Source organism: Drosophila innubila, chromosome X, assembly GCF_004354385.1.
Source record: "Drosophila innubila isolate TH190305 chromosome X, UK_Dinn_1.0, whole genome shotgun sequence".
NCBI lineage: Eukaryota > Metazoa > Arthropoda > Insecta > Diptera > Drosophilidae > Drosophila > Drosophila innubila.
The window spans coordinates 28,595,792-28,609,252 of record NC_047626.1 but is presented as its reverse complement, the minus strand read 5'-3'; the positions used below and the strand labels follow the sequence as shown (position 1 = coordinate 28,609,252).

General features: G+C 33.7%; 1 protein-coding gene across 2 annotated transcripts; it reads left to right on the top strand.

Annotated features, from left to right (window-relative positions):
• The first annotated feature begins 8,532 nt into the window (after positions 1-8,532).
• Positions 8,533-12,885, top strand: LOC117790307 (N-alpha-acetyltransferase 30A). 2 transcript variants are annotated; one of them, XM_034629729.1, is made up of 4 exons: positions 8,533-8,768; positions 8,900-9,792; positions 11,402-11,647; positions 11,722-12,885. In XM_034629729.1, exons 2-4 carry the CDS (start codon positions 8,911-8,913, stop codon positions 11,884-11,886), a joined length of 1,293 nt encoding a protein of 430 aa, XP_034485620.1. In that variant the 5' UTR covers positions 8,533-8,768; positions 8,900-8,910; the 3' UTR covers positions 11,887-12,885. The 2 variants fall into 2 exon arrangements, with proteins under 2 accessions (XP_034485620.1, XP_034485611.1); XM_034629720.1 differs by having other exon boundaries at positions 8,543-8,768; positions 8,903-9,792.
• Positions 12,886-13,461: the final 576 nt, after the last annotated feature.

Below are 13,461 nucleotides of genomic sequence, written 5' to 3'. Positions count from 1 at the left end.
ATTTATATAATTTTTGATATTTTTTTTTTAATTTTCAAAAATAAGATAGGAAATTACATTTTGTTTTATTAACTTATAAACAATTTTATTTTATTCAAATATAGCAATTAATAATATTCCAAATAGTTTTAAATAATCATATTTTCTGTTGAATTAAACCACACATAATACCTACTATTTTCCTTGGTTTTTGTCATTAACGACCTACCCTCCATTCTGCCTTAAATCATTAAGTTTAAATCTTTAAGTAACCGTAGATCTTGAAACTTTAAGTATCATGACATTTTATTCTTCCAGTTCTTAACTTAAAAGCCTACAAAAAATTTTTAAAATTTTAAAATTTTAAAATTGTTTTGAATAATTGTTTTTATTGACTGCTTTTATTTGATGTTAAATAACGTTAAATAAATAAATGCACATTTAAATTATATTCGTGACTAGCAAAATAATTTAAAAGTAAAACGTTCAGTGCAAATGTTCAAAAAATATTTATCTAAATTATAACAATATAGAATTTAAGCAACGATTAATCTTCTTAATCTTCTTAATCTTCTATCATTTCTTAATTAATATATTTTTCTATTACATTTTAATCTCAAAAAAAATAATTTTAAAAGACAATTTTTTTGTCGACCTAGTTTTCGGTACCCTGTCAATATCCTGCTCAGTACGCCCCTGCCACAATGAGCATCACATTGGATTTCAGTCTTCAGCTTTCTGGCTTGCTGCTCCATTTCGGGAACCTGGCCACTTGACGCCAGCCGCTTGTTGAAATTGATTTGGAATTTGATTACGATTACGTTTGGTTTTATATATCTATTTTTTTATTATTTGTTTTGGCTTTGGCTTTGGCGGGGCCATTATTGCATAATGCATATCAAGTCGAAGTCCATACATAAATACATACATATTTAAGTATATGGATGTATATGCCGATCACATTGCATTGCGTTGGGCCTCGATGCACTCGAATCAATTGATACTTATTACTGCAAATGGAGCATTTCGTGCATTGTGATTCGATTTGTTGATGGAAACTGAATGACCAGTTTGGTCCACGCTTCGCACAACCGCTTGCTGCGTTTTTTTTTATTTATTTAATTTTTTTTTTGTTGGCACTGCTTTGAACACAAATGTAGAAGTAATACAGACTGTATAAAGATACATTGGAACAGAGTCTAAGGAGTTATAGAATATTAATTTTAATTTTTTGACATTAAAAAAATATGAAATTAATCAAGAGGTCTAGGAACTACGTATCACTGCGGAAAGCAGTTCGCGCTAGTGACGAAAGCATCACGAAGGGTGCGAAAGGCGGCTAGCAATATGTACAGCTAATATTGACAATTTGCTCCAAACTAACAAAATGGCATACTAAAACTTTTTCTAACTCACCTGGTTTATGAGATAAGGGGGTGTAAGTGGGAGGAGAAAAATTGAAATGATTGCCGCTAATGGGGCCGTTGGAGCCTTTTGTTAATATTTTTTATTTTTGAAAAATTCTAATTTAAAATACGAGTCGATTGATACCTCGACCACTCGAATCCGACAACTAGTTTAAAAGATAATTAAATTTGAAATTTTTAGTAGACTTCTCAAAATGAGATGAAAAAATTGTTTGTCTGTTTGCATCAAAGCGCTAAAGAAGCTTAGATGTAATGATAGGGGTTTATTCCTTTTCGAAAATAAAAAAATGTTTGTTCTACGACTTTTTGGAAACCGCTAGTTTAGCGGGAAAACACTTAATCCCGCTAAAATTGAAGCCCCAACAGTTTCCAAATCATAGAAGATTTAGATATGTTCTATATATCATTGAAAAGGCGTGTTTGAGGGCTTTTAGGTGTACCTTTTTTTCTAAAGTACTCAGGTAACATTTTACAGGTGAAATAAGATTTTTTAGCTTATATTTTGGCAATTTCTGAGAAAATGGATATAACGATTTTTATTAAATTTGAGTATGTTGGAGAACGTAAAATTTTGCATTTTTTTGGTTTGTGAAACATAAATTTTGGCTGAGGGGTTTGGAAGATATTACATGTTAACTGAATATATACATTTTTCTATCGGTCGAAAATCACGTTTTAGTACGAACAGCTTTTTAGTTTTATGAGATATCTCAACTGATACAATATGCATTTAGGTTTGTTTCAAAAATCCTGACCGAAGTTAGTTCTTATCGGACCACTATGTCATATAGCTTTCATAGGACCGATCGGTCCAATATTAAGTATGAACAACTTTTTGTTTTACGTGATATCGTAACCAAACTAATATAATATGCATTTAAGTTAGACTTATAGATCCTGTCCAAAGTTGGGTCTAATCGAACCACGATATCATATAGCTGTCAGAGGACCGATCGGGCGAAATCCACGTCCTAGTATGAAAAACTTTTTTTTTCATTGTAGGTACGGGGTCTCCGACAGTAGAGTATGCTCGACTGTAGCAACGCAAAAAAAAAATATAAATTAATCAAAAAAAAAAACCAAAATTGGCTTTCGGCACTGCGCGAAAAGTAATTTTTATGTACAAAGAAGCTCACCCTTTTTGCGCACAGTGCACAATGCCAATTTTCGTTTTTTTTTTTATTAATTTATATTTTTATTTAAAATTTTTAAATTAAACTGAATTTTGTTCGTCACAAAACTGGATATTAGAAATTTTGGGACTTGAATTTGCTTTCGTCGCTAGACTTTACCTCGTGTAGAGGTTTTTTTGTGGGATTCTGTAGAACATTAGAATAAATTTATTTTTAAGCAGGGACTGTAATCATTATAAGTATATTATAAGCATACTAATACCATTACTAACACTCATTGATCATTTTAAATTTAAATTTTAAAGATATAAGTCAACTATTCTTAGTTGACACTAAATAAATAAGTTTTTTTTTTATAAAAATTACAACATAATCATTATTATTGATTTTTATTATTTTATTTCTTGAAGAAGTAGTCATTATTTAATAAGTTTATTTTTTTGCTCAAAGATTAATTGGAAAACGAATGCCCCATCCTCATAAAGATACAAGAGCCTTATCTACTTTAGTTAGACATTAAGCAAAGTTCTTATTTAATTAGTGTTAACTAAGAAAAGTTGATTAAAATTATAATAAAACTATGAAACATATCTTTTAATTAATAATTACAATTTAAAATGATAAAAAATCAAATTAAAAACTTAAAAGCTTAAACGTGTGGGGAAATTATAAAAGTTATTAAATTATTTAACATTGTATTATAAAGACTATGTCAAATAAATCCCACCTTAAATAAACTGTAAAACTTTTTAACTCGTTCAAAATCTTAAAATAAAAATACAATATTTTTAAATCAATGATGCTTAATCTGGCAGAAAGTTGAAATAGTCTTAACAACTTTTAGATAACTAAGAATTTAACAGTCAAATACTTACTATATCCAGAAATTAGAATTGGAGCGGAGTAAGATTAAGCTTATAGATTCAATCTAATTAATCTCTGCTTTTAAGAAGTATTTAGGAACTTAGTTGACATAAGATGTTAAATTGGCATTTAATGTATAATATGTCAACATTTCCATATTTGTGCAAGCTATTTTAAGCTGATTTGTTTCTTGGTTTTGCTGTTGTTTGCTCCAATTTTGGATATCTTCTAAGTTTTTTTTTTTGCATAATGCTACGCTGCGTGCCCTTGCTTAACCAGCCCACCTGCCCCTCTCCTCTCTTTGGCCATCCGCTTCGCTCGCTTTTGGTGGAAATAATTAAAAACGATTTTGGCAACAAATTTGTAACATTACCATTTCGTTTTGCCATAAACAAAACGAAAAACGCAAAATGTTAACTACTTGCTCGGTTCGGCTTAAGTCTGTCCGTGTCTGGCGGCCTTTGTGGCCTTTTGGTGACAAAATTTGGCACAATTTGACGCTGACACCGCAAAAATGCGACTAAAATAAATCGACACAGTTGATGTCCAAGCTAAATGGATGCGTAGATGACTACCCAAACCAGAGTCGAGCTCTCATTTGTTGCATGGGGCTTTCAAGTGTTTTGAATTGCAACAGCATGCCGGCAAATGACACCACATAACTGCCAACATGACAAGCCAAATTTTGTAGTTGTACTTGTAGTTGTTGCTTGGGGCATCGTTTGAAAACAAAAAGGTAAATTGCTTTTCGGACGGGCGTAATGCATATATGCACAACATGAGAAACAACAAATCTAAAACAAGGCCCCACTTGAGGAGTCTGTCTGGGAGTCTGTGTAACAACGTTTTGCGTCTACGAGTATGATAAGAGACGTTGGGGCGTTGGTTTGTCACTAGTCCTCAGTTGTTGTTGTTGTTGTTGTTATTGCTTTTACTTTAAACGGCCATTCACTTTCTCCCCATGCCTTTTATTTGCTTTTGCTGCTTACTTCGCTAATTTTTTTTTCTTTTGGTTTTTAAAAAGTGAAACAACAAACAGAAAGAGAAAGAGAGCAAGAGCGAGCGATATTATGTATTGGCATATGCAAATTCAAAAAAGAAAAAAATTATTCAATCGCGTTTGACCGTGTCACAGTTAACTCTCAAGTTTTAGCTATTCTCAGCAATAAGTAGCCGATCATTTTAGCACACTTTTAGCAGCTGAAAAGGAACTCTTTCAGCTTAATGAGGTTGCTGACTGAAACATACCTTAGTATAAATTAACACATGGTAATCTCAATTGCAAACCTGCAAAAATTTGGGAAAAGTTTCAGCTTAGTGGATCAAATCACATTCAAGCTTAAAAATATTATTTTTATTAGTCTTAAAAAATTTAAATTTATATAAAAATTGCAAACTTTTTAAAGACTCTAACTTAAGATTAAGATTCAATATATTTTTTCTTTTACTTTTTCAAAATCAAGCTGACATGAAATTATACATTTTTAATATGTTCACACACACTTACAAACAAAATTCACACTACATATCTGATTCTCAGCTTCAAGTGTGACTGATTATGTCAAAATTCGGCATAATTTCAAGTCACTTGCATCATATTGTAAATGCTTGCATTGTGCTCCAATTCCTGAAATAAGTAGGCATAAAAAGGCAAAACAATAACAATAGCGACAACAACAAGCAGCAGCTACGACAACAACGAAAGCACTTTGCAATGCCAAGTTCGTTGCTTAAGTCTTTTGTTAGCGGGCGACGAATTTGTGTCATCGCAGCAAAGTGACACCCCAAAACCCTCCCCACCGTACTATGGGCTCTTAGCTCATTCACATAGCCATAAAGTGCCCAATCAATCAGTGAAGCTCTCTGGAGGGCGCGACAAATGCGACAGATGCGACTGTTAAATACCAAAGCCAAACAAACAGTGACTGCTAATTAACATCGCTCTACGGAAATTTAATGCCAATTGCAGATAAAGTTGAAGTCAATATTGTCGCGCTAGCTATCCAAAATAACTTTGTGACCATCTTCATTAACTTGGCCAAGCCAAGTTGCCTAGCCTGTTGACTTGTTTACTTTGGCTTGGTTGAGTTTGTCTTGCTTTCGAGCCGTCCAAGTGAAAGGCCGCCGGCAAGTCTTAAGTATTTTCTGTCTGCATTTGCTAAATGAGTATTATGATTATATTGAAAGGTTTGCCAATTTTTGCGATATACGAGTATACAGATTGAACTATTAACAATGCATTTGTTAGATTTTGAAAGCGCATTTGATTACGAAATCTATTTGATGAGTTATATAGCGGAGCATTCTTCTACTTCATAATGGCCACTCTTTTGAAATGAAGTAGTGTAGCTGTATGAAAATGTAGTCAAAATTTATATTAAATTAAGTTTTGCTTAGAAATTAACCAGACGAGTTCCTTTATAGTGTTTTTCCCTACAATCTTCACATAAAATGACTTTTAAGTTGTTTTTGCAGAGCTTTGGTTGAGCTCGTCCAAAAATCGAAATGAAATGAAAAACTCTTAAGACGCAGCAGTTAATGCGTCGCTTGCATAAGAGCTTGCCGCTGCGGATCAGACATTTGACGGACAAAAATCACTTGGAGACACTCGGCTGCAGTTGACTAATTCAGCTAGCCGGCAAACCAACAGGAAGGAAGCACAGTGAAGCGTTCACTTTGAATTAAAAATGGCTGCGAGACAGATCAAATTAAAGTTTAGTAACATTTTAATTTGTTAACTTTATATTCATCCAATATAATTTTAATTTATCTTGTTTTATTTTATTTTATTTATGAGCATGTTTATATTTGATACCTAAATAAAACTAGGCGAAGGTTGGAATCGCAGTTTCAAATTTAATTTTTATTTTGTGAGGGAATTGACGCTAAATCAATCGAACATAAAATAAATTCAAGTTCAAGCATTCCATCTAAAAACAAGATTATGTTACCAACAAGAGTCTACAAATAAAAATGGTGCTCGTATACATACCATATACTATATACATTTAAGAAAATTAACATTTTTTGCATGGCTTTTTTTTTAGATTTTTTTACTTTAAAATTCAAGGATAACTCGAAAAAAGTTAATTAAATTTTCTTTGCTATTTTATTTACATTTACGTACATTAGTTACGCATCGTTTAAGATATGATTCATAAAAATCAATGGCGGGACGTCTAGGTTATTGGCAAATAAGCAAAGAAACGAGTTTCACGCAAAGGTTGATTTTCGACTGATCGGTCCCATGGCAGATATATGATATAGTGCACCGATTTAAGTCAACTTCGGTAAGGATGCATGAGACCAACCTTAATGCACATTCTATCAGTTAAGTTAAGAAGATTCAAAAAAACAAAAATGTTTTTTGTACTTAAACTTGATTTTAGACCGATCGGTCCTACGGCAGCTATATGATATAGTAGTCCGATTTGAACCGATATTGGTGAAGATATATAAGGCAGCATAAAATACACAATCTGTGAGTTTGGTTGAAATATTTTAGAAAATAATAAAGTTTTTCGTACTAAAAATGGATTTTTGACTGATGGTTCCTATGGCAGCTATATTGAATAGTGAACCGATTTGAACCAAATTTGGTAGGGATACATAACACATTACTAGATACTCAACATGCGAGATTAGATGATATATCTTAAGAAACAGCAGAAGTTTGCATACTAAAGGCTGATTTTGAACTGATTCCTCCTATGGCAGTTATATCATATAGTAGTCCGATTTAAACCAAGTATGGTCATTATATGTAAGACAACAACACATTGATATGTTATTCTGTGAGATTGGTTAAGGTATCGCAACAAACTCAAGAAACTTTTACACTAAAGGTCATGCTGCTCCACAAGGAAGTCATAAAAATAAAAATAAAAACATCCCTACAGATATAATATTATTATATCACCGTTTCGCCATAGATTTGTATGAATCATATCTTAAACAACGCATAATTAATACAGCTATGTAAATAAAATAGAAACGAAAATCTAATTAATTTTTTGTCTGCCATAGAAAATAAAATGCTTTTCGTCTATCCAAAAAAGTGGGTTTCGATCGTTTAATTTTTGGGCTGTTGCCTAGTGTAATGTACCAGTTGACTCAAATTTTGAAGTGCAAACAAGCAGCGGCCAGCTTACGCTGGGAGAATTATTACAAAACTAACAACAAAACGTCAAGAAATGAAAACAACATCAGGGACAACGTTAGAGACAATCAAGCAAAGGGAATTTTAGTTTTGCAGAGTCTGTTCAACAGCATCTTTAAAGTATTAAAATACAAATTGCAGTTCAATTCGTAATAAAATAGAAACGTTGTTTAAGAATGAGCTGTAACTGATGGAACTATTTCTAATACTGTAGCCATGATTGGTGTCCTTTAGAATATAAAGAACCATTTAAAACTGACACGGAATGGCGCCAAAGTGCACATATAAATAAGGCTACCGATTTTCAGCCAACTTTATTGACAATCGACAGTTATCGATAACAAACAAAACCGAAATTTGTTCGCACAGCTGTTCGCCGTGTTACATGTGTTCTATGTGTGTATGTGAGCGAATTTGTTCATAACCAAGAGACGAAAGCGGAGCTAACAAACTGTAAACAAAAAAAGGCGAACGAAGAAGTGTAAAAATGAACAGAAATTAGTTATGCACATACTGGTGTAAATGCAAAAAAAAAAAAATTAAATTCAGTACCATATACGGATTAGGAACAAAGTGCGACACCAAAGAGAGTGTGTGCGTGCGTGAGAGTGTGTGTGCTCGTGAGTGTTAGAGAGGACAAAATTCTATATTTACAAATTATGGTGACAATCAGAAAAGTTACTTTTTAAACATAAACAAATACTTCCCAGCATTGGTGTATTTTATTCTCCAAAAAAATAATTAATGGTTTTTGTTTACCCAAAAGACTGACTCTTCATTTGCAGTATTTTGATAAATTTGAATAAAATTAAAATAAAAGAGAAGTGCCCTCTCACCGAAAAACAACTTAAAAATCTACAAAAAATTTTAATTTGATTAAGATAAATTAAAATCACTTGATAGAATATTTCTTAGATCAGATACAAACAGTTTTTAAATTTCACTCGCGCTATTCGGTGAAGTAACTGCGACTCGTTACTTAAAAATAGTCGTGATAAGTCGCAGACACGAAAATATCGCACATCCCTAGGGGAGCTGTGTGAGCGTGTGTGTGTGCGTGCGGGTGTGTGAATGAAAAACTGGCAACTGTGAAAATATAACCAAAAATAAAGGCAAATCTGTATTGAGTGCGTTGCCTTAACGCCATCGACAGTGAAATCAAAGTTGCCATCGACAGCTGAGAAGTCGCAGCAGCAGTTGGAGCAGGTGAACATCATTGTGTGCCCATTGTACCCAGTACTCTATACTTCCAACCTCCCCCTTTCCATCATTCAACACACTCAGCTGTGTCCTCCTGTTTGGGAACTAAACTAAATAATTTTTTTGCTTCTGTTTAGCAACAGCAGCCATGGCGGACACTGCGACGGCAGCGACAACTGCGGCGGCCACTAAAAAGAAGTTTAAAAATAAAAACAAAAAGTCACAGCAGCAGCAACAACAACAAAAAACTGAGCCAGAGACAGCACAAGGCTCAGCGGCAGTTAAAGCTGCTCATCAGCCAAATGGACATGTCCCGGATGCTAGGAATGCCGCTGATGATGCGGATGTTGAACTGATCAACGGTATTATGCAGCAGGTGCAACTGTGTAATGGCCATGCCAAGGATAAGGCAATGACAAAGGCAAAAGCAAAAGCAAAGGCTGAATCGGTGGGGGCTGAGATGCTTACAGTCACGGCCACACTCAATGGGCATGTGAATAAGAGTGCTGCTATTAATAACAACAATCATATTAACAATAACAACAATAGCAACAACAACAACAATGTTAACAACAACACCAGCAACCGCAACAAGAACAACAATAACAATAGCAGCAGCAGCGGCGGTAAAGCGAAAAACAACAACAAGTCCCAATCTGCAGTTGAAGAAAGTACGGAGTCCAAGTTGTTGACAGCATCGGATCCATTGCTGGAGGAGGCGGAGGAGGATGACGAGGAGCAGCAGCAAACGACAGGTGTAAAAGGCGCCAGCGTAGTTGCGACAAGTAAAAGCACTGCCAACACACAAACAACATCAGCAACAACAACAAAGACAACAGCCATGGCCATCGCAACAAGAGGCAGTCCACAGGATGAGGCGCCCTCGACATCAGCTGCTGCGGCTGCCGCTGCAGCGCAGCCACAACCGCAGTCACAGCCACAACCACAGCAATCCCAGCTTCAGCTCGAACCTGCCATTTCAGCCGATGAAATCATTTACAAGGAATACGAAGCCGAGCATCAGATGCATGTAAGCTTCACAAACCCAAACTCAAAACCCCATATTGTTAGGAGCAGGGATTAAAACCGTAATCAAAAGCGTAACCTTAAGCCGGTGTTAACCGATTGAAATTGGTTATCGAAAATGAAACTCTTAACCGCAACAAGACTTTTTATACCCGATACTTAAAAAATAAGTAAAAGGGTATATTGTAGTGATGTAAATCCAAACTTTAGATCGAGGGTTATATCGAAATAGAAAATCGACAAAAATAAGTATCGAGTTGTCGATATATCGGAAAATAGTAGATCAAGCTGAAAATATCGAGTTTTTTAAAAAAAAAAATTTGTTTTATTTGAAAACGCAATTGTAATCACAAAATACACGCGGGCTTTTATTAGAAATATTATATTTCTAGCATCGCTTTCATTTTTTATTCAAATTTTGGCAATTTAACTACGATAAACTACAAATTAACTACGATAAACAATCCTCTGTGAGTTGTCGGTTTTTCATGGCAATCGATTTAATCAACTCGATAGATCGTAAAAAAAATCAACGAGTTGAAGTACTTGATCATCGCTTTCGCGAAAATCGAATTGTCGATAATTCCTTATATTTTTTTTTACAACACTAGTATATTGTGTTCGTTAGAATGTATGTAACAGGAAGAAGAAGGCATCTCCGACCCTATAAGGTATATATATTCTTGATCAGCATCAACAGCTGAGGCGATACAGCCATGTTATCTGTCCGTCCGTGTGAGCGCCTAGATTTCAGAGATTATAAGAGATAAAGCAACCAAATTGGGCACGCGTATCCCAATGGTGATGGACCAGGTCAAGTTTGTTTTACATTTTAGACACGCCCACTTCCTTTCACGTTAAACACGAAAAACCACCAAACCCACTGTTTGTTAGATAATACGTTTTTTATGGTAATTAACGTTATCTATGAATATTATCTATTATCTCACTTAACAGCAGCGAGATCGGACAAGTAGATCGGCAGTAATAGCTAACCAAAGTTATTATTAATTAAGACAATAAATGCACTCAAAAGTATGCAGTACTTTTTATTATATGAACAAGTTTAAGTGAAATTTCTATAACGTAACAAAATAAGTAACGGGTATTCTATGGTCGGGATCTCGACTAAAGCCTTTTCAACTAATTTATTACACCGCAACCGAAAAACCGAAATTATTCAAACCGAAATAACCGATTTGGAACCGATTCATGTATAACGATTAGTTTCGGTTCAATCAAGCCTTAAATTCAGTTATGTTTTTAAGGTGTAAACATCGTTTTTCAAACTTATTTTGATTTTAAATTTGAATATTGATTGTATTGAATAGATCTTTTTTGAAATCAAAGAAGTTTTGTTATATATTAACTTTCTTATTTTTTTTATAAAATTTCTACCACTTATTTCTTTTCTTTTTTGAGAAACGATATCATACCGGTATTTTGAAACCGAAACATACAAGTAACCAGTAACAAGTAAACCGATACACAAAGGTTTTCAGTAACCGAAAACCAGAATACGAAAATAATCAAAACCTTAACTGTAATCAAAATTCGTTTCGGTTTGACACGCTGGGTATTAATAATGTCATATCTATTCGTTCTATTTGTAGGATATAATGCGACTGATACAGGCGGAGCTGTCCGAGCCATATTCAATATACACTTACCGCTACTTCATTTACAATTGGCCAAAATTATGCTTCCTAGCCTCGCACGATAATCAATATGTGGGCGCCATTGTATGCAAGCTGGACATGCATATGAATGTGCGACGCGGTTACATTGCGATGTTGGCGGTGCGCAAGGAATACCGCAAGCTAAAGATCGGCACCACGCTGGTGACCAAAGCCATCGAGGTGCGTCTACAATCCCAATTTGCACCCAAAAATGAATGTTGAATTCCAATCAAAATTTCTATAATTTTTTATAGGCCATGCTCGCTGACAATGCTGATGAAGTGGTGCTGGAAACGGAAATGCGTAATGAGCCGGCGCTGCGTCTATATGAAAATTTGGGCTTTGTGCGTGATAAACGACTATTTCGTTACTATCTTAATGGCGTGGATGCACTGCGTCTCAAGCTCTGGTTTAGATGAGCCAACGCAATATCGGAAGATACTGTCGAAATTATTGTCTAGTGGCCGCCAAGCGAGAGCTCTACAAAAAAGATGCCTTGTTTTTTTTTTTGTGACTATTTATATAGTTAAAAACCCAACGTTTTCCTTGGGCTGGCTTCCACACACACCCAAACAAACACACACACCTCTGCATACTGTCCGCAAGAACAGGACTCTTGTTTGTTTCTTCTAATCCTTTTTTTTTCTATATATAAATATATACATATAAGTATATATTAATTTTACTAGGCGTTTGTTTGTCGGTCGATTTAGTTGCTGAAGTGGCGCATGACAAACAATCATTTTGTACCTATGAACTAGGATTTACAAATTAATTTTCATTAACTGTATGTAAATTATTTTAATTATTTAAGCGTAATGGCAACATGAAGCAGAGCAACAAACAAAAAAAATAATAAACACACACAACAAGAATAACAAATGGGAATTCATATAGAAAATTAACAAATACATATGCAATACGTGATTGACACACACATACACATACAAACATAAGGCGCATAAGCAACAGCTACAACAACAAGAACAACAACTATCACATATTCATAGCAATATGTAATCATAGCATTAAAAAAGAAGAGAACACGAAAAACTTACATTGAAAACGTACATATGTTTAACAAATTAATACACATACATTGAAGATCAAAACCATTTGCATAAGTGAATAAACACACACGTATTATATAAATATAGCCTTTTGTTATACATAGATACAGACATGCAAATACATACATACATACACACATATGTTAAATCAAATTTCGTGTGCTAATTTGTAGCATTTTAAAACATTTATGAAAATAGTTGAAACGAATGAAAGAAGAGAAACCCGAAACAGAAAGAGAAAAAAAAAATAAGATTGAGAAAAAAGAAATTATTTGAAAATGGCAGCATGAGGCGCGTTGTTAACGATCAAGACTTTGCCGTAAATTATACAAAATATATAACTAATAATAAAAAAGAAAACACAAAACAAAGAAATGAACAAAAACCTATTACAAAAAATTTAATAAATTGAGCAATTATGAAAATATTAACACAATTTTGCCTTAATCTAAGGTTAAAATGATGATTGTTGAACTTTGATATATGATTTACAGCTATGATTGATGTATGCAAATAGATATAGAAATGTATGTGCATAGTGCCTCTTTGAGTACAATATATCAGTCAACATATTTGATAGTACCTATATTTTGTGTTGGACTCATTCTAAAAATAATTTAATTTTGTATGATATGGTTACAAGTCGAAAAGGAACCAAATTATAAAAATTTAATTTAATGAAATATATCAGTAACACTTTTTGAGAAAATTATAGATGCTACTTTAAGGTTTGTTTACGTTTTAATTTAAAAAATACTTTCGTTTTATATTTAAAAAGTTATATAGTCCCATAACAATAGGAATACACTGATTACAGCAAGTTCTAAAGGCAAAATTCATTCATTAAAAAGCTAATATTAGCTATTACCCTTAGTAAGATTTGCTAAGCAGTTTTGTTTTCACGCTTCTTTTGATTTCTTGATT